Below are 21,855 nucleotides of genomic sequence, written 5' to 3'. Positions count from 1 at the left end.
AATCACTGCTTTCCAGGGTCTGCTTTAGGGATTGGGGAATAGGGTATTTAGAGGTGAAACAGGAAGGAAGGAACTGTGTGTACGTGCTTTACAAATTCACATGTGCCTGAATGTATTTACCCTTGATGTGCTCATTTTATTTCATTTTTATGATTTTTGACGTGTTTATTTTTTCCCACATCTAGAACAGAATAGCCGTGCCTGCGGGGCAGGGATGCTGTTAAGAACTGTGATAAATGGGCCAGGCGCTGTGGCTCACACCTGTAATCCCAGCACTTTGGGAGGCCGAGGCGGGCAGATCATGAGGTCAGGAGATCGAGACCATCCTGGCTAACACCATGAAACCCTGCCTCTGAAAAAAAAAAAATTAAAAAAAAAAAAAAGAACTGCAATAAATGCATTTATGGTTCCTGAAGGTTTAAGAATACTGTCATGCTGAGCTGAGGAAGTCCAGCATATGCCCTGAGCTTCCTTCACCTGACACAGTTATTTCTTGTTAAAGAGTCGCTGTAAAATGCTAAATAAACTTAATAACTACTAATAACCATTTTTGTCAGTTAAGGACACTTAAATTTTATGAATTTTGGGGAAAATATAGGAAAATATCTGAGGAATAGAATTTTCAATATCATACATATGGCTTTTGTTATTGTCGCATTTTTGTGCACATGTTGCAGTGAGCTTGCTTTGGCTTTCTAAAAAGAATTCAGGTAACAGTAGACGTTTTGATAGCAGTGAAAAAATACGACCAAAGTAAAGGCCTTCACCGTTGCCTGAGTGTTCACCGTGGACCCTATTAGGCCAGATTCAACAGGGGCATCATTTTCTTTAAGACACAAAATGCACACAATCCTATCCTTATTCTGGTCATTGAAAACCTGAAGATAGAGCAGGTTGTTTGCCGGAGGACAGGCACGCAGGTGCTCGGGGAGAGGTGCTGCCCTTCACACTTCAACTGTCTGTAGAGACGGTGAACGTTAACACCACAGGGGTTATATGGGCCTGAAATTCTGGACTTTACAGCCTGAGGTGCAGCTGAGGCAGCTCGGGTTTATGGAGGCTGTTCCTTGCACAGGTAAATACCATCCTGTTCTGGGAGGTGTGAGCAGGAGACATTGAAAGGGGATGGCTCTGCTCACCGGTGGCTTTTCCTTTAGGAAAACATATCCCCCTTTAGGGGACTTCTTAACACTCACATCTGAAAGAAGACTGGCTCATGCAGAACAAGAGACGGGAAGCTTTGCCTGGTGCCAGGGATGTTTGGAGTAGTGGAGTTAAGAGATCAAACACGGACTTGGGTCTGGCTTTTGTGACGAGGTGCCCCGGTGGGAAGACCCAGCTGGTGGCGGACGAGAAGTTGGTACTCAAAGGTGTGGATGGACTGGCTTCTTTGCTTCGGTGGAAGCAAGGGCCCAGCGAAGGGAGTGTGTGGTGGGAGGGTACAGTGGCCCACACTTTCCAGAGGAGTTTGCACGTGACATGGTTTCATTTTAGAGAATTTCAGAGGTGTGCCACAAGGAAGGTGCCTTTTGTGTATAGTCTCGCCTGGCTGGGCTGTGCAGGATGGATGGGTGAGAGATTTGATCGGAGATTTTGAAGATGAGTTTTATATCCAATGCTATATCCTTACAGGTAGAGACCAGTGGGTAGGAGGAACTTATATATATATATATATATACATAGACTAAGAGTGGGCTAGTTGAGTACTTTTTGAGCCTCAAACACTTTGTACATCCTTTTCACACCAGTGACTGTTGCCTTTATTCCGTAATGCATGAGCAAAAGTGTGGTTTTGAATTTAATGGTATGACTTTTTAGGGGCTTATGTAGGAGCAGTTTGATCCTTTTGCAAAATAGGAGCAGCTTTATGTCAGGATAAACATGGGATTTCAGACGTTTCTTGCTGATCATTCAGTTTTAGGGATTTCTTTTAACATAGGACATATTTTTGTCTACTGGGATTGTGATGTCTTCTATTGGCTTAATATCAACATTTCTGCATGATGATTTTTTTAATTTGCAAAGAATATTCGGTCCATGTACAATTGATTCATAGGAAGATAAAAAGAATCTACTAGTGTAAATAAAAGATAGTATTGAAGTGGCAATCAAAACGCTGTTAATGATGTCTTCTTACGTCACTTAAGATCATCCGGTGTTGTGAGTAGTTATGAATTTCTCCTCCTTAAACTAGTGACCCTTTACATTTGTCTGAAAGAAAAGGCGACTTCTGTGGGTGTCAGAGAGGATGATCCAAGCGGTGACTGAATGTATTTCAATATTAAAAACAACAGCATTAACACAAGCCAACACGACTCAGCATGGTCACTTCTATCTTGACTATTACTAATATGTTTCCCTTTTTTTCATTACAGCTTTTTATAACTATGATGCCAGAGGAGCAGATGAACTGTCTTTACAGATTGGAGACACTGTGCACATCTTAGAGACATATGAAGGTGCGTATGCATCTTGGTATCTTTTATACGTTCGGGCAGATGGCACATCTTCCCAGTGCCTGCTGGGCAACGCATTCCTCTGTTACAGACGCATAGACAGTAATGCTCCCTTCTCAGGCCCACTTTCTTGCAGATGGATACTGTTTCAGGTAAGGGTACTAGTGAGGCTGTCTATTGTTTAAATGATGCTTTATTAAAGTGAACTTAAAACTAAAATTCCTTCCCCCCTCCTTTTTTTTTTTAGACAGAGACTCGCTCTGTCGACCAGTCAGGAGTACAGTGGTGCAGTCTCGGCTCACTGCAACCTCTTCCTCCTGGATTCAAGCAATTCTGCCTCAGCCTCCCGAGTAACTGGGACTATATGTGTGCATCACCACGTCCAGCTAATTTTTGTATTTTTAGTAGTGACAGGGTTTTACCATATTGGCCAGGCTAGTCTCAAACTCCTGACCTTGTGATCTGCCTGCCTCGGCCTCTCAAATTGCTGGGATTACAGGCATGAGCCACTGTGCTGTCCTAAAATTCCCATTTTTAAACTTGTTGACTCCTTGTAAAGCTTTTTGTTTGTTTGTTTTGAGACAAGTCTCCCTCTGTCACCCAGGGTGGAATACGGTGGCCCTGTCTCAGCTCACTGCAACCTCCAGCTCCCGGGTACCAGTGATTCTCGTGCCTTAGCCTCCTGAGTAGATGGGATTACAGGTGCCTGCCACCGTGCCTGGTTAATTTTTTTGTGTTTTTAGTAGAGACGGCTTTTCACCATGTTGGTCAGGCTGGTCTCAAACTCCTGACCTCAACTGATCTGCTGACCTCAGCCTCCCAAAGTGCTGGGGTTACAGGCATGGTCCACTCTGCCCGGCTAAGTGTGTGTAAATCTTGTTTGTTAACAATTGACCACTCGATAAAAAGTATGTTTAAGATATTTTAGTTAACTTCATTGTTTTGTTTTGTTTTCGAGACAGGGTCTTGCTCTGTCACGTGGGTTGAAGTGCAGTGGCACAATCACAGCTCACTGCAGGCAGCCTCCACCTCTTAGGCTCAAGCAGTCCTCCCACTTCAGCCTCCCAAGTAGCTGGGTCTACAGGTGCCTGCTACCACCCTCAGCTAATTTTTATATTTTTTGTAGAGACAGGGTTTCACCATGTTGCCCAGGCTGGTCCTGAACTCCTGAGCTCAAGTGATTTGCCTGCCTCAGCCTCTCAGAGTGCTGGAATTACAGGTGTGAGCCACTGTGTCCAGCCTGCTTCATTGTTTTGATGTGTTTGATGGGAACTGAGATTTTTTCTTTTAATGCTTTCACTTAGATTGGTTAGCAGCATGTCTCAGAAACTACAATTTTCATCTCTTATTTCCTTTCCTTTTTTTTTTTTTTTTTTTTAACCTGTAATCCCCATTTTCTTGGGATGAACAGAGATTTATGACAGTTGCATGGGATGCCGTCCAATGAAGCAATTTCTTTTTTTTGAGAGAGTTTCATTCTTGTTGCCTAGGCTGGAGTGCAATGGTGTGATCTGAGCTCACTACAACCTCCTCCTCCTGGGTTCAAGTGATTCTCCAGTTTTAGCGTCCTGAGTAGCTGGAATTACAGGCATGTACCATCACATCCAGCTAATTCTGTATTTTTAGTAGAGATGGAGTTTCTTAATGTTGGTCAGGCTGATCTTGAACTCCTGATCTCAGGTGATCTGCCTCCCTCAGCCCCCCAAAGTGCTGGGATTACAGGCATGAGCCACTTGCGCCCAACCTGAAGCAATTGTTATAATTATCCAATAAATAAACTGTTGGTGACAGTGGTTTTCCAGTGTCCTTGGCTTTTCAGAAAATTTGTTTTCACATTTCATGTCTTGCAAATAATTTGAGCAGGCCATAATTCATTTTATGCTGCAGTTATTGTTGCATAGAAGGGAAGAAATGATGGGCTTGATTTTTTTAAAGACTGCTCCGATCTGGAGGTTTTGTAAGATTGTGTTTTGTAAGACTGTGTTTTCTTATTTTGTTGGCTTAATTTCCTGCTTGAAAGGGTGGTTCCCATACAGCATATGAATAAAAAGGATAATTTCAGTAGCAAAATTGCCTTTTCCCCAGGTTTAAGAAAACCCTTCCACGTGCGTGGTGGGGGTGAGGGGAAATCGAAGACATCCCGTAGTAATCAACCAACTGCACTTCTAACTTGACCCTTGAAATCCACTTTGCAAGGAATGAAGTAGTGCTAAGCTTTCCTGCTGGAGGCAAACTATGGCCAGCTCCTGGTAGACTCCTCTGAAACACACAGACCTATTAACATACCCATGTTCATGGCCCTTATTCCCCCATCTGATGCATGCTGTACCTTCACTAAAAAAGTCCTATCTGAAAAGAAAATCGACTTTAGTGGCCTCTGCCTGGAAGCCAGTGCAGCTCTGCAAAACCAGCCCGACTCCTTTAGTGGATGAAAAGTTGTGATGGGTCTTCTGCTTGTTTTCCGTGTTTACAGCTGACAGCTGTGTTCCCTTATCTCCTCAGCATGCTTTGCCAGTGCCTGAGAGGAGACAGAGAGAAATTAAGTAGAGGTTAGGGATCAAACAGCTCATCTCAGCCACTTTTTGGATCTGAAGGGAATGGCTTTTGTATCTTTTTTAACTTTTGCTGCCGCTCAGTTGAAGTTGAAATCTCAGTTAATAAACACTGGGCGGTGACGTCATTCCTGAATAGTTAATGATTTCCTGTGGCCCCTGGGCATGTGGGGACTGCAATTTCTTGTTTTTTCCTTCATGATAGGAATGTGTGTGTGGTGTTTTGTTTTTTGTTGGGTTTTTTTTTTTTTTTGAGACCGAGTCTTACTCTGTTGCCCAGGCTGGAGGACTGTGGTGTGATCTCAGCTCACTGCAACCCCTGCCTCCCAAGTTCAAGGGATTCTTCTGCCTCAGTCTCCCGAGCGGCTGGGACTACAGGCACCCGCCACCACACCTGGCTAAGAAATGTGTTTTTTAAACAGTGGAATCCTCAGGCATGTCATGGTCCTTGTAATACATGTAACTTCAAAAATATCTGATTGCAGATATTTGACTTTTTGACATCATGATAAGGGATCCACAGTGAACGTTAATTTTCTGAGCTAGTCAATCTTTCTAGATTCTGATTAAAATATTTGAGTCTTCGTAAAAGCTCTTTAGCATAAAATGAATTTCCGTTCCTTGACAGCTAACTTTTTGGTTTTAATCTGAATCTAATCAGAGAAATGCATTTGGAGAACTATTAATAGTTTTCACTTTGAGAAGTGTGATGACTTTTTGTCATTAAATAGAAAGGGAATAATGTACTTTTATTTGTTTTCCAATTTCTTTCTCATGTTTTCTCTAAATTTCATGACTTGTGTTAGAAGTCTGGGATTTTCTTTTTCTTTCCTTGGCTCTCCTTTTCATCTTAGACAGTTTTTCTGTTTAGCAAGTTTGATCTTCTTTTTCTCTATGATCCTTTCCAGGATATTACAGAGCTTGCTCCAGAGGATATAATTTCTAGATGATCACTCTTTATTTTAAGGTTCAAAGACTAAATTTACCTTCAGGTTATGGTTAATTTCTCTTTCTTGGGCACACGAAGGCTCACAGCATAGAACAAAGAAAATGAACTTTCTAGCTCATGGTGGAAGTAGGAAGAGCTTTGAGAGGTCATTCATGCAGGCCTCCTTTTAAACAGTGTCCTGGATCAACCAGAGAGGTGAGGCCAGGTCCCCAATGTTGATTGAGTGACTCTTGTGTGGTCAAGGGTGTCCAGTCCTGCTGTGGGCTCCTTTCCATAGGGTCTCCAGGGCTTCCATAGGGTCCCCAGGGCGAGATGCTGTACCAGAGGGAAGCTGCAGGCATTAACCAAAGATTAGCAAATTGTCCTTTTGATTCAGCCACGTTCAAGCTTAATTTATTCAATTCTTTTTTTTTTTTTTTTTTTTTGAGATGGAGTCTTGCTCTGGTGCCCAGGCTGGAGTAGTGGCATGATCTTGGCTCACTGCAACTTCCACCTCCTGAGTTCAAGCAATTCTCCCTGTGTCAGCCTCCCGAGAAGCTGAGATTACAGGTGCCCTACACCACACCCAGCTAATTTTTGTATTTTTATTAGAGACAGGGTTTCCCCACATTGGCCAGGCTGGTCTCGAACTCCTGACCTCAGGTGATCCGCCTGCCTTGGCCTCCCAAAGTGCTGGGATTACAGGCATGAACCACTGCTCCCAGCCTTGTTCAAATCTTTAAAAGGAATAATGACACATTTTCTTCTAAAATAACTAGACCGCCATTTTCTTGTGCTAGACGGTGCTTTCCCTGAGTTTGGGACCTGTGTCTTGCCTATATTTGCCTGTTCCCTGGGTGGATGTCTCTTTTTTTGAGCCGGTTGGTTGACTACCCGGAGACCACTTGCAAGCCCTGCCAGGGAGAAGTTAATTCTGCTATGATAGCTGTGAGTCTTTCTCCTCCCAGCCTCATCCTCTCTTTGCTGTTCCCCAGAGCAGCCAGGTCATCATTTTGTTCTGTTCCTTCACTCTCCTGTGCAAAACCTCTGCCAGGACACCCTCTCTCCTTCAGGCTGAACTCTGTCATGCAGAAGTTTTTGGGGTGACCCCTGCTCATCTTAGGGCCCCTCCAGTTTCTGAGCTCATGGAGGGCAGAGATTGGATCTAATCTGTTTCTGTATTTGTGCTGCCCAGTGTGGTCTCTGGCACATGATGTGTGTGCTCACTTAGTTGAAGAAATAGTGCATGCCAAAAATCCTGGAGAGAAAAACCGTAGGTTTTCATTTTGCTTAGGAAGGCCGTTAGAAGAGGAATCGACCGTCTATGAACATTTAAGTAAAGACGCAAAACTCTTTGCCTTTTATGCCTACTGCTTGGCCCTTCTTCTCCCCACTCCCATAGAGAACCTTTCTACCATGTTCGAAGTGGACTCTTGTTTGCCTGTGTTGTTATGCAGCTTGGCATGCATCTATGTTTAATGGATATAAGTGTGTGGTTATAGTCTTGTTCTGTTTCTTATTTTCCCCGGTGCTCCATTTAAGATGCACTGTGCTCTCTGTGTCCCTTTAGCCCATGGTTCTAACTGCATGGTGTACGCAGCTCATGTTAACTGCCTACCCCACCAGTAATGAGTACTCAGGATGTCCCCACTTCCCACCACCCGAGATCAAGCTGCCCTGAGCATCCTGTGTCTGTCTCACTCTGCAGGGCACACAGATGTCTTTGGGCTGCGTTCCCAGGAGGGGGTTGCTGGGTCTCTGGTGTGGAGATGTAGACTTTGGATAAGCAGGGCCTGCTGCTCTCAGGCTGGCTGCTGCAGTCCACACTGCTGCCCACGGTGACCCGGGGCATCTTGGATCCTGCGGTGTTCTGCTTCTGCCACTCTTAACTATGCACTTTCCGTTTCTTAGATTATTATGAAACTGAAGGATCTCTTCATACGTGTGGAGGTCTTATGGGTTTCTTCTGTACATAGTTTGTAAACTTTTCTCATTTTTTTTAGACAGAGTCTCGCTCTGTCACCAGGCTGGAGTGCGTGGCGTGATCTTGACTCACTGCAACCTCTGCCTCCCGGGTTCAAGCGATTCTCCCGCCTCAGCCTCCCAAATAGCTGGGATTACAGGTGCCTGCCACTACGCCTGGCCAATTTTTGTATTTTTAGTAGAGACGGGGTTTGGCTGTGTCGGCCAGGCTGGTCTTGCAACTCTGGACCTCAGGTGATCCGCCTGCCTCCGCCTCCCAGAATGCCAGGATTACAGGAGTGAGCCACTGCTCCCGGCCTCATTTTCTTACTATTCTTAGTTACTATCTTTTTTGTTTGTTTGTTTCTGCATTATTTCTTTGTATAGTCTAAGACATTAATCTTAGTTTCAAAAAAGAAAGGACATGTTGAAAATGCAGGAAGTCTATAACAGGATAAAAGACAGTGGTTGAAATCGAGTACACAGCTTTGAATAACGCATTCCACTGACCTTTCCTTTTCCTTTCTGATATGTGAACACTGTGTCTTAGATGGGCGCTGATACTGGGCCTGCTTATCGAAACCGCTGAACTCGACAATATGGCTATCTGGAGATAATCCTTCAAATGCGTGGCTGAAATCTAGGCATTTTTGTATCTGAGGTTCACTCTAATCAATCTGTTGACTCTCCATGTCAAGACAGTGAAATGAGTTCAATTCGTCATAACTGGGTCTTAGCAGAACCTTTGCAAGAGTCCCCGCAGTTTCTGTTCTCCTTTCTGGTTACAGAGAAAACAGCTGTTTAGTGATCCCTTGGGGATTCTGCTCATCTTAACACCATCACCATCTTATGATATTGATTATGGTTCATAATCATCCTCTTCATCCCTGGTCGTTAAAATGTTCACCTTTTGAGAGTGGTGGAGGCCAATGGCTGCAATGGTGGCCTGCTTTCATCTGTCTGAACTTGCTCTGTAACTCATACATCTTTGGTTTCTGAGGTTTGGCTTATTAATAGTGTAAAGAAACCCAATATTTGGTTATTCTCTGGGAATTTACCCAGCTTACATTTTCCAAGTACACTCTGTCACTCTGTGACAGGGTCCTTTTGTTCCTGTGGGGCAGAGTTGGGATTTGTCTTTAAGCTTTTATTTTATTTTGATTTATTTAGAGATAGAGTCTTGCTCTGTCACCCAGGCTGGAGTGCAGTGGCATGATCTCGGCTCACTGCAACCTCTGCCTCTCTGGGTCAAGCAATTCTCTTGCCTCAGCCTCCTGAGTAGCTAGGATTACAGGCGTTCGCCACCATGCTCAGCTAATTTTTATATTTTTTAGTAGAGATGGCATTTCACCATGTCAGCCAGGCTGGTCTCGAGCTCCTGACCTCAAGTGATCCACCTGCCTTGGCCTTCCAAAGTGCTAGGATTATAGGCGTGAGCCACTGCACCTGGCCTCTTTGAGCTTTTGCTTTCCAGATGCTAGATGGCCTGGAGCAAATTCAGAATGTTTGGGATTAAAAAATCATCCATCTCACCTCACAAATAGTGGGGTTCTTGGAGTCTGGATACTGACTATAGACCCCGGGGTCTTTGCAGGGCAGTTTCTGTCCTCAGCGTTACAGCGGGTGCCAGGCGTGTAGCTGGGTCTGGTCCCTTGTTGAAGGGACTCCTCATTGGTATCCATGGCATGCGGATGGTTGGAGTATATCTTCTTTCTGCTCTTCTCCTCTTTCTCTCACCACTTGGAAGGAGGGAGAGGTAGAGCCTGGGCCAGACCCAAAGAGGCAGGTGTGCCCTGTGCTTGGCCCTGGAGCTTCCTGTGGGGTGAAGGCTGTGTTGTTGCTACAGAAGTACTTTGTGAGGTTGTGGCTGCCCCAGGGGAAAGTGCCCTGTCTTGAAGCAGGAGGAAGTCATCTCTCAACGGGTTTTCTCTTTTGGGCTAGCGAGATGCTGGTATGTGCCCTTGGAGAGATCTTGGTCTAAATCAGGCAGAGGGAGAGCTAAGAAAATATATACACAAGGAGCCTACTCAGGACCAGGGGTTAAAAGGACAAATCTTCCCTTGGAACTGTGTATCTGAACTTCAAATCTGAGCCATGTGAGACAATGGAGGGGAAGGCGTGCAGGCCCACATATTAAGGTTGCCAGCCGGACGCTGGGTGTGCTGTTGAAATGCTCTCTGGGAAAACATGTAGTATATCTCCAAAGCCTTAGGCTCATTGAAAATGCTGGCGACAAACTGACCTCACTGGTTCTGCCAGACAGTGAGTTGTACACATTACGAATGTATTGCGAGGACCCTAATACGTCTCTTTGTACTAACTGTTTCCACTTTGTGTTTGTTTAGGGTGGTACCGAGGTTACACCTTAAGAAAAAAGTCTAAGAAGGTAAGTCGTTCTTCTTAAACACAGTGCATGTCTCTTCGTAAATCAAACCTTGAGAGGAAATCAATTCCATCTCATTTGTGTCTGAGAGTTTTACTTCTATATCTCTTTCTCTGAATTTAAAAAAATATATGGGTAGGGGTGTGAACGACCTTGGATTGTTTTCTTCTGAACAGTATGTGTACATAGAATTCTAGCTTCGCTGGGCGTGGTGGCTCACACCTGTAATCCCAGCACTTTGGGAGGCTGAGGTGGGCAGATCATGAGGTCAGGAGTTTGAGACCAGCCTTGCCAAGAGACCAACCTGGTTAATATGGTGAAATATCGTCTCTACTAAAAATACAAAAATTAGCTGGGTGTAGTGGTGGGTGCCTGTAGTCCCAGCTACTCGGGAGGCTGAGGCAGGAGAATTGCTTGAATCCGGGAGGTGGAGGTTGCAGTGACCTGAGATCACACCATTGCACTCCAGCCTGGGTGACGGAGCGAGACTCCGACTCAAAAAAAAAAAAAAATTGTAGCTTCATCTCTGTGAGTGAATTGCTGGGTTGTGATATAGTGTTGGCCTGTTGTCTTCTGTTCATGATAGAATTTTGTGTCCTTTTTAGGCCTGTGTGTGTCAGAGAATGATCTGAGTAAAGTGACTTCAAGAAAAAATTATTGCTGATAGTTGTCAACCTTGTGTTGTCCTTAATAATAGATTAGCAAATTTGCAAAGCTCATGCATACTCTTTTCCTCTTGCATATAACTATTTTACACTGCCTAAGTCGAACTGTGAAGAAAGGAGTTGTGCTCTTCTAGAGCGGTTTGCATGAGTGGTTGTTTGAATTTCTGAAACTCAGACATGTAATTACCCCTTGGGCCATTGTGGTGGGCACTCCCATACACAATTCTGTTGTGGCTTTAACATTCTTAGCTTCACAGAACCTAATTATGGCTCTTCTGTTTTATTCTATGACATTATGATTTTGAAGTAACCCCTATTCTAAGCTGTGGTTGGGCCGTCCATGTTAACAGATAGGTTTTAATATCTAATTATGCTTGACTGATGGTTCATTTTACTTTTGTGTCCTAAATTTGCCTCTCATTATCTCCTCATTGGGCTGGACTTTCGATTGTGATGTGTTCCTATAATAGGGCCTCCAAAGTCAAGTGGGCCAAGTGCCAGGGCCTTCCCACTCTGCCCTCCCCAGAGCCCCAACCCAGGCTTTGCTGAGCAGGCCAGAGTGGGTCATCCTCTCACACAAGCAGCACTTGGGAAGGGTACAGGGTGGTCCCCGTGGCAGCCCTGCTATGGCATAGTCATGCCTAATGTGAGAGACGCTGTTAGGAAGTCCGTGAGCCAGATCTGCAAATCAGGACCAGGACCCCTCACCTCCACCTTGCCAACCTTAGACTGGGCTACAGGTCTCTACATATCTGGTGACCTACAGCCTTGAAGTCTGGACAAGATTGATTTCAACCAAGTGGATGGTGGAATAGATTCCTCCAACGAAAGTTCTATTTTCACGCTGATTTTCCATTCTGCAGTCAAGAGTGAATTCCAGCCAGGCACAATGGTGTGTACCTGTAGTCCCAGCAACTTGAGAGACTGAAGTGGGAGGGTTGCTTGAGCTTAGGAGTTTGAGACCAGCTTCAGCTGGACATAATGAGTGAGATCTGTCTCTTAAAACAAAGAGTGTATTCCTGCAGATGAAACTCTGAATTTGGGAAAGCTGCAGTTGAAAACTTTAGTAATAAGAGATTAGAATCATGGACTAATATGACCCTCCCCCATCCCACTCCTGCATAGAACGTGGCTGTCGCGTCCTGGGCTAGATGCGTCCTGGGCTAGATGCATCCTGGGTTGGACGTGTCCTGCGTTGGACGTGCCCCAGGCAAGCTGTTCCTTTTTCTTTGAATCTTACTTGGTATTTGTTGTCACCTTCTCCAATTTGAGATCTCTGCCATTCCTCCAGCACCTCCCTGAATCATAGTACTTTTGCACTACACCTGCACGCCATGACATCATAACTCATTCATAACTCATTGATACAGTAGAGCTGGGTAGGGCGTAGCTATTTTTCCATCTAAGATCTCCATTGGTAGATGAGGAATTCCAAGCCTTACAGAGATGTAAATTTGTAAGGGGCCTCCCAGGCAATAGCAGAAAAGGAATGTGGGCCCTAAGAATCCTGACACCACGTGCCTGTAAACAACTTTCCGGTAGTTGTAAGTGTGCAGTTGTTCAGGGGGTTGCTGAACAGGCCCAGTGGAAGTGGCTCATTTCAAACCTGCAGGTGTGTCCAGCCTCACGCAGTCATTGTCCTTACTGTGGCTTCTTGAGTCTCCGGTGAGTTTGCTGAGATTGAGGGTTGTGTCTGCTGGTGGACATGGACAGGGCTGGGGTTGGTTTTTCGTTTTCTTCCCCCATCTTGGTAGGTACCTGTGGCCATCGTGGAAAGACACCCAGGGTGTCCCTGGGATTTGGAGGTGTCCCAGATAATCAGGACCTGAATGCGGCAACCCAGCATTGCGTCCCTTCAGACTTCATTTTTTTTTTTTTTTTTATTATTAATGTTTTATTTTTTTGGAGTCGGGGTCTTGCTTTGTGGCTCAGACTGGAGTGCAGTGGTGTGATCATAGATCACTGCCACCTCAACTTCCTGGGGTCAGTGGATTCTCTTCCCTCAACCTCCCAAAGAGCTGGGACTACAGGTGTGCACCACCACGCCTAGCTAATTTGTAAAAGGTCTTTGCAAAGATGGGGTCTCACCATCTTGCCCTGACTGGCAGTGAGCTCCTAGGCTCTGAGGCTCAAGCGATCCTCCTGAAGTGCTGGTTGCAGGTGTCAGCCTCTGCACAGGCCCAGCCTTCTCTGTTGCTCAGCCTCTGACTCTCTGCCTGATGCCTTCCCTCTCTGTGGTAATTCTTCCTTATATGGAATTTGGCCACTTTCCTCCTTGGCAGAAGCAACATGAATCATTGATGCCTGCTGGACCATTCAGCCCCCTGCATGCCCCCTGCCCTTTCCAAGCTTGATTAGTAGTTTGGTTTCTGCATTCTTCAGGGCTGGATGCCAGGGAAACCCAGGCAGATGCTCCCCTTCCCACAACAGGTGCCTTAAGGCCATAGGCGTGCCACTGAATTGATTTCTGCCGCACGTACTAAATCTCATGCAGGAAGTGGTAGCCGGGTTGCATTGTACTGCCCAAGACCCATGCCCTCTTGCCCCATTTCTTGCCTTCCTTTGCCAACCTCTGCTTTACTCCAGTAAGGGAGTTATTTTGCTTGCTCAGGAAGCAGGACCCTAACTTTTTTTTTTTTTTTTTTTTTTTTAAATTCTGAGACAATCTTGCTCTGTCACCCAGGTTGGAGTGCAGTGGCAGGATCTCTGCTCGTTGCAACCTCCACCTCCCAGGTTCAAGCGATTCTCCTGCCTCTGCCTTCTGAGTAGCTGGGATTACAGGCGTGCATCACCACACCCAGCTGATTTTTATATATTTAGTAGAGATGGAGTTTCAGCTGGTCTTGAACTCCTGGTCTCAAGTGATCCACACACCTCAGCCTCCCAAAGTGCTGGGATTATAGGCGTGAGCCACTGCTCCTGGCCTAGGACCCAAACTCTTGATAAAGCTCCTCCTGGCACTTCACAGACTGTGCCTGATGCTGAGTGTCCTGTTGAGAAATTCCGCCCCAGGCTTCCTTCTCTTGGGTTCCCATGTGCATTGTCCTTGAGAGATACAGGCCACCTTATCAGTGGAAGCTAGGGTGTGTCCCTAGGCATTGTGCAGATTGGGCGAAATTCAGCCCGCCTTCCTGTATTTTACATGTTTGGGAGGTCTCTGAGAAAGTCCCTGTGAGTCTGGGTACATGGTCAGTGCACAAGGGACAATTGGTGGTATATGCCAACTTTCATCATTTTGAACGAGGAGACCATCATCACAAATTGCTTTTGAGGTATCAGTTGGCCTTTGATCTGCCTGTGTTCAGGCCAAAAGGGTGTGATCTATGGAGCAGCCTGCGAATTGCCTGCATCTTTGTGGACTTTTTCCCTTACAAGTCTGTTGTCTGTTTTCTTCTAAGACATCTGCAGACTCTGCAGTACAAGTTGATTGAGTTGCTGTCTTTTCTACTTCGTGTTTTCTTTGATATTTTATATATGGGGCTTAGCATAAGACTTGAAAAATTAATAGCGATCTAGCCACCCCTCACCCCACCTTTTTGGGAACTATTGTTTGATTTGTAATCAGCAATCCTATTGATAATAAAAGCCACTGTTTTTTATTTCTCCCAAAGGGCATATTTCCTGCTTCATATTCATCTTAAAGAAGCGATTGTTGAAGGAAAAGGGTGAGTCTGGTCTTGATGTTTAAATGAAGAATTGCAATTACTATATTTGGCTCTTCTGCTCTTTTGTATGCTGGGGTAATAGGAGAGGGTCAAGACAATGGGTGTGATTGACTCCAGTGGGACAGGAATTTTGGGGAGACAGAGGGGTCTTGTGATTCAGAGTTGTGTTTAACATAGCTTTGATCCTTTATAGAGTGTCAGCACCATACTTGCAGTCACTGTCCTTAAACCTGGGGTCACTATTGGGGAGCACTTGCCATAGTGCTCTGTGCTTCCTCCATGAGCTACAGACTCCATTTGACAGAGACTTCAAAGCCCCCCAGCTCTGAGTCCCGTTTTTTTGGAAAGACATTGCAGGCTGTGATACAAATGGAGTTCAGGGTGAAGCAACAGTTGTTAAATTGGGACATGGCTGAATTTACATTTTGTCTAATTGTGATGTGTGTTTCCTAGAGGTTATAAAACTGATATATAAGATCATTAAAAGGACATTTCTAGAACAGGAGCCCATTAGGCAGGAATGGCAAATGAATAACCAGGTGTGAACTTGGAAGAAGGAACATTAAAATGTTTTCTTTTTTGTCTCTGCTACATCTTCACACTCAGTTAAATATGTAAATTATAAAATTACTAATCATATGATTACTGCATAATGACATCTTTTTGGCTGATTAAAAAATTGCCTTTCCAAGCACTGTACTTTTAACATATGAAAAGGACCGTTTGGGTTCCATAGTCCCGTGATGCATAATTAAAACGAAGAACATAATTTAGAGGCATGAATGGTGATGACCTAGAGTATAGTACTTTTCAGACAGATAAAGTGTTTTGTATGCAAAGTCTTAAAGGGAAGAAAAAGTTGAAAGTTTCCCTCTGTGGAAGTAACTGAATAAAGTGTGCTTTATCTCTGTATTAGAATCCTTAACAGCAGACTGTATATGATTATTTAAAAAGCACTTTGATGTATACAAAAGAATATATGTAAAATGTAATTATGAAGGATGATAAAATGAAGAACAGGTTATTCCGAGTGTCCATAAGTAGAGTCACACTAACCAGACAGGCAGACAGAGACACATTTGGCTCCTCTTCCTGGGCCTTCTGTTCCAAGGTGCCCTTCTGTGGGCAAATGCAGAGAGCTACGGTGAAATGAGCAGTTTAGAAGCAATTTCCCTGCCGCTGCTTTGGGTTGCCTGGGATTGTTCCCCACACTCATTACCTGGTCCTGTCTGTCTCCCTTGCTGCGGCTGCTCAAGCCTGTCTTCCCAACAGCTCCCTCCCTGAAGAAAGCCCGCCTTCAGGCTTGACAGCTAATCTCATCCCTCTTGTTTCCCTCCAGATTGTTGTAGACTTCTCCCTTTCCTTCTTCTCCCAGTCCTTTCTCCTTTCCAGTACCAGTGTGGGCCACGCTTTCCTCTCACCTCTGCTTGCCTTCTTGCTCTACAAATTTATTGTCCTATCTCTCTTGAAGAGTCTCTGTCTTTCTCTCTTTCAGGATCCGTCTCTTGCTGGTCTCTTACATTTTGTTCTCATATGGTCCCTGTCTTGCAGGCTCCCTTGTAAGGCTCTTTTTTGCATGGTCTCTCTCTTGCGTGATCTGTCTCTTGCAGGCTCTGTCTTTCCCTTGAAGCCTTTCTCTTGCAAGGCTCTCTCTCGTGGTCTCTCCCACAATGTCTCTCTTGCCTCGTCTCTCTTCTCTCTGGAAGCTAGCCTTCATTCATTGTCAGACATCCCAAATGACTACTATATGCCATTTACCATTGATTCTGTACCTATTCCCCCATAACCAAAGCAATTTCCATTTTGTCCCCCACCCTTTCCCCGGTACTGACATGGTTAGCAATGCCTCCTCATGTCCTGACTCACAGTGTCTTCTCATCATCCGCCCCTGGAGCTTTACTGCAGCGTTGTACACTGTTGGTCCCTGCTTCACTGAAAGCTCCTCTTAACTCCGATGCTCTCAGTCGCTTTTTCTTGTTATGCTGAACTGCTGCTCAGGCACGTTACCATCTTCTCTGTCCCCTGTCCACCTCTGAGGGTGCTGTCCTGGCCTTCTCCTGCTTCCTCGTTGCCCCTCCCTGATTGACATGGCCTCTGTTGCATTCCCCTCTTCAGCTGATCTGTCTCTGTGGGTGATGTTCACATCATGACCTCCTGCCATGACTTGTCTCTTGACCTCTGATTCAATTGGGCAGCCAAGTAGCTAATGAGAATCATTCCCACTGTTGGGTGACCATCTGCTACGTCCCATCCATTCGCTTTTCAAAAAAAATTATTATTTTTATTTTGTATTTTCTTTTTTAGACAGAGTCTCTCTCTGTCATCCAGGTTGGAGTGCAGTGGTGAGATCTCGGCTCACTGTAACCTCGGCCTCCGAGGTTCAAGCGATTCTCTTCCTTAGCCTCTCCAGTAGCTGGGACTATCGGCATGCACCACCATGCCCAGTTTTGTTTTGTTTTTTTCAGTAGAGATGGGGTTTCACCATGTTGGCTAGGCTGGTCTTGAATTCCTGACCGTAAGTGATCTGCCCGCCTTGGCCTCCTGAAGTTATGGGATCACCAAAAAATTATTATTTTAGATTTGACAAATAAAAATTGTATGTATTTATGGTATATAATATGATGTTTTGAAGTTTGTATTCCTTGTGGAATGGCTAAATCAGACTAAGTACGTATGCATTACCTTACATACTTATCATTTATTTGTAGTGAGAACACTTAAATTCTACTCTCAATAATTTCGAATATACAGTGCGTAGCTGTTGACTGTAGTCACCTTGGTGTAGGATGGATCTGTTGAACTTAGTTTTCCTATCTGACAGAAACTTGGTATCCCTTTGACTCAGCGTCTCCCCACTCCCCTATATTCCATTCATCCATTCATTCTTTCTTATTTTTGAGATGGAGTCTCGCTCTGTCACCCAGTGGGGAGTGCAGTGGCATGATCTCTGCTCACTGCAACCTTCTCCTCCTGGGTTCAAGTGATTCTCAGCTTTCCAAGTAGCTGGGATTACAGGTGTATGCCAACATGCTTGGCTAATTTTTGTATTTTTAGTAGAGATGGGGTTTTGCCGTATTGGCCAGTCTGGTCTGGAACTCGCGACCTCAGGTGATTTACCTGCCTCGGCCTCCCAAAGTGCTGGGATTACAGGCATGAGCCACTGCACCCAGCCCCATTCATTCTTAAAGATACTCTGCTTTGATGCTCTTGCCCTCAGGCATTGTTGGGGTGACATATTCTTGAACCCCGGGGGGTAACAAGGTGGTGACAAAGATAAGAAAATAAAGCCAGATCAAATGTGTTAGTGCAAGCTGGCACGTTGATCTAAGAGATCGACTGGGCCTACCAGAAGGGAGGAACCTAAGGAGGAACCAGAACCAACAGCAGGACGTGGTAAATGTACTGAGGCCCTATTCACATGGTGAAAGGGAGGTCCGTTGAGCTCCATACTTCTTGTAGCCAGTGTGAGGAGCACCCAGTGAACTCAACCCAGGGTCCATAAGATGAAAACAGTCCAGGTGCTGTTGCAGATCCTCACACTGTGAGCGGAAGGAAGTCCATTACATTAATGGACCACATTTCCATCCGTATCCTTACTGGGAAACCTGGGGACATCCCTGGCAGGGCTATTTTAATAGTCAGGTTCTTCAGTAGATAGACACTGATGGTGGCTCATGAAAGGGTCACTTTTTTTTCTTTTGAGATGGGATCTTGCTCTGTTGCCCAGGCTGGAGTGCAGTGGTGTAATCTTGGTTCACTGCAACTTCTGCCTCCTGGGTTCAAGTGATTCTCTGCCTTAGCCTTCCGAGTATCTGGAATTACAGGCCTGCACCACCATGCCCAGAGAATTTTTTGTATATATATATTTTTTTTTTAGTAGAGGCAGGGTTTCACCATGTTGACCAGGATGGTCTTCAACTCCTGACCTCAGGTGATCCACCTGCCTTGGCCTCCCAGAGCACTGGGATTATAGGCATGAGCCATTGTGCTCTGCCCAAAGGATCATTCTTTTTTTATTTAATTAATTAATTTATTTATTTTGAGATGAAGTCTTGCTCTTGTTTCCCAGGCTGGAGTACAATGGCACCATCTCGGCTCACTGCCACCTCCACCTCCTGGGTTCAAGTGATTCTCCTGCCTCAGCCTCCCGAGTAGCTGGGATTACAGGTGTCCACCACCAAGCCTGGCTAATTTTTGTAGTTTTAGTAGAGACGGGGTTTCACCATGTTGGCCAGACTGGTATCAAATTCCTGACCTTGTGATCCGCCCGCCTCGGTCTCTCAGAGAGCTGGGATTACAGGCTTGAGCCACCACACCTGGCCAGGGTCATTCTTAATAACAGTTTTTTAGGGGATGATATCGCCTGCACCCTTTCCTCTGACTTCAGGTTCTGGACCTATCCACGAGATCACCGTCCTTTCAGGATCGCATTGTCGCTTGCTTTGGGATCCTCCCCTCCACTATCAATAAGTAATTGCAGGCCTGATCCCCAACTGTGAGCCACAGTCAGGGATCCTTCCACAGGCCTGGGCTCTGTGTACATCAAGGGATGTAGGTGGGACCTATTGTAGCATCCCTCCGCATTCCATGCCAGCCACATTCTTGCCTGTTGAGGACACACAGAGAACCTCTAGGGCCAGCTAGCCTAATGCATTAGCGACAAATTCATTCTCTTCCCCAGCCCTCGGTAGGCTGATTCTTACTCAGCATAGTCCCCGGCCCAGAGCACATGCCCAGAAAGCAAGGGTTGATATGATGAACATCAGCACATAGGTACGTAATGAGTAAGAATAAGTCAAGGGGCTGGGCATGGTGGCTCATGCCTGTAATTGCAGCACTTTGCGAGGCTGAGGCGGGCGGATCACCTGAAGTCGGGAGTTCACGATCACCCTGTCCAACATGGTAAAACCCCATCTCTACTAAGAATACAAAAATTAGCTGGATGTGGTGGTATGCACCTGTAATCCCAGCTACTAGGGAGACTGAGGCAGAAGAATTGCTTGAACCTGGGAGGCGGAGATTGTAGTGAACCTTGATTGCGCCACTGTACTCCAGCCTGAGTGACAAAGCCAGACACCATCTCAAAAAAAAAAAAAAAGTTTAATCAGAGTTGGGATCAGATAGAGTAACCATGGACCTTTGGAAGCTGTAACCTCTCTCATATTTCGCCAAGGATAACCGCTTCATGTATTATCATGTAATGAGTTTTATACATGATGGAAAATGTAAAAATCATCTTAACCCAAACTGCAATTTAATGCCACATGGACTGGCTATAATTTATGGCATCTTTAAGATAGATGGGTACACATATATGAATATACCTTACTTTTGCCAGGCCTTGACGTTCTGTATGTAGACTTTTAATGGAATATTATTTGTCTCCTTCATCTTACCTTGACATGTGAGGTAGATGGCTTACGTGCAGGGTAATGTATGAACCTTCTGAAACTCTGTACAAATAGAACTTGTCATTCCTAGAGATGTATGTATTTATATGTGTGAACTCAGACTTATTTGTAGATTTTCTTCCCATTTGCTTAAATACTGAACTCTGTGGCCTAGATGTGAAATTCACCAGGCACAACTCACAGCAGGTGGTGAAACCATGGACTCAGTTGCTCTTTCCTTCTTTCCTCCCAGGCAACATGAAACGGTCATCCCGGGTGACCTCCCCCTCATCCAGGAAGTCACCACAACTCTCCGAGAGTGGTCCACCATCTGGAGGCAGCTCTACGTGGTGAGAAAATGAGATATTCATTCAAAGCTTAGAAATAGAGAGTGGGCTTTTTGACCCTAATATACCAATGGGATGTTTTTCTTTCTCAGGGAACCTTAAAAGCAGAGCTTCTGAGACAGGGTTTTACTCAGAAAGGGCCAAGGACATGGCTGAGAGTTTAGCCACTGTTGGGGGCCCTGTGCCCTTGGACCTGCGGTGTATTTGGGTGTATTACAGTGAGCTGTAAGGGAGGGGACCGTAGGATGTGTCTTTCCTTGCACTGGAAGGGGAAATTTGGTTGTTTTCAGGCCCCTGGAGCATGGGATCAGGCAGTGTGTGTTGATGTCACCTTTAAAACAGTAATAGGTGTTTATTTAAGGATCCAGTAGAAGGTAATTACTACTTATTTTTTTTTGCTGTTGTCTGACAGTAGGTAATGCCTCTTATCATTTAAGAACAACAACAGTCTTCTGGATTTACCTGTGTTTGTGACAGGGATAGGGAAATATTTTACATTCCAGCTTTGTGTGCAATTGTCCAGTTCTCCTGATCACAGAAGAAGTCTTATTAATGCAGAGAGGGTGAAGCTCTGACATCTTCCATTTCATATTCCCTCAGGGTATTTCTTTGCACATAAATTCATATTTGCAGAAGATTACCTTTTGTTAAGCTTGTATTTCTATTCAGAGTGTTGATTTCTCATATGCTAATGTTATTATCACCAAGCAAGGGCTCTGGAAGGAAGTCGGTACGTTAATTTCTTGAGAACATAGAAAACTTCCTAAAGTCCCACAGCTGCTCGTTGGGCAGGCTTGCTGTTTTTGATTATACAGTGGTTTCCTGTAATGCACAGTAATAAGCAGTTGCAGTAATTGTCATCAAATGTACTCAAAAACCTAAAAGCATAAAGTTAGCCATGAATGTTTTGTGTAAATCTGAGCAATTTTGTAGTCAGTGTTTCATCTTCAACTTAGCAATTTTTAAACAAAAATATGGCAACAAAACAAACAGGAGTTGATACTAATAGTCAGTGGACCTGCTTGAGTCTGTAACCCTAGAGTAGGTATGCGTAATGATGACCACCTTGGTTTCCTTTTACAAAACTTAAATTTGCCTTTGATGGGCTTACATTGTTAGATTTGTGCAAAGAAAGCCAAGCCAAAAAATGGTTATAATATTTTTATATGGGCTGGTTGCGGTGGCTCATGCCTGTAATCCCAGCACTTTGGGAGGCTGACGGGGATGGATCACCTGAGGTCAGGAGTTTGAGACCAGCCTGGCCAACATGGCGAAACCGCATCTCTATTAAAAATAGAAAAATTAGCTAGATAATGGTGGTGCACCCCTGTAGTCCCAGCTACTTGGGAAGCTGAGGCAGGAGAATCTCTTGGGAAGGCAGAGGTTGCAATGAAATGAGCTTAGATTGCACCACTGTACTCCAGCCTGGGTAACAGAGCGAGACCCCTTCTCCAAAAAGAAAAAAAAAAAAATATAGTAGACAGGATAAGCCTTATTTTTTAAGTTC

General features: G+C 44.9%; 1 protein-coding gene across 1 annotated transcript in view; it reads left to right on the top strand.

Moving 5' to 3' along the window:
* DOCK1 (dedicator of cytokinesis 1) overlaps positions 1-21,855 on the top strand; it is a 541,550-nt gene that overhangs the window by 56,664 nt on the left and 463,031 nt on the right. The window contains 5 exon segments of the mRNA XM_017537892.2: positions 2,376-2,459; positions 10,244-10,284; positions 14,558-14,577; positions 14,579-14,611; positions 20,255-20,351. Coding sequence (XP_017393381.1) covers positions 2,376-2,459; positions 10,244-10,284; positions 14,558-14,577; positions 14,579-14,611; positions 20,255-20,351 — 275 coding nt within the window.

Source organism: Cebus imitator, unplaced genomic scaffold, assembly GCF_001604975.1.
Source record: "Cebus imitator isolate Cc_AM_T3 unplaced genomic scaffold, Cebus_imitator-1.0 Scaffold107, whole genome shotgun sequence".
Lineage (NCBI taxonomy): Eukaryota > Metazoa > Chordata > Mammalia > Primates > Cebidae > Cebus > Cebus imitator.
Note: the sequence above shows the minus strand (reverse complement) of the source record. Positions and strands in the feature narration are given on the sequence as shown.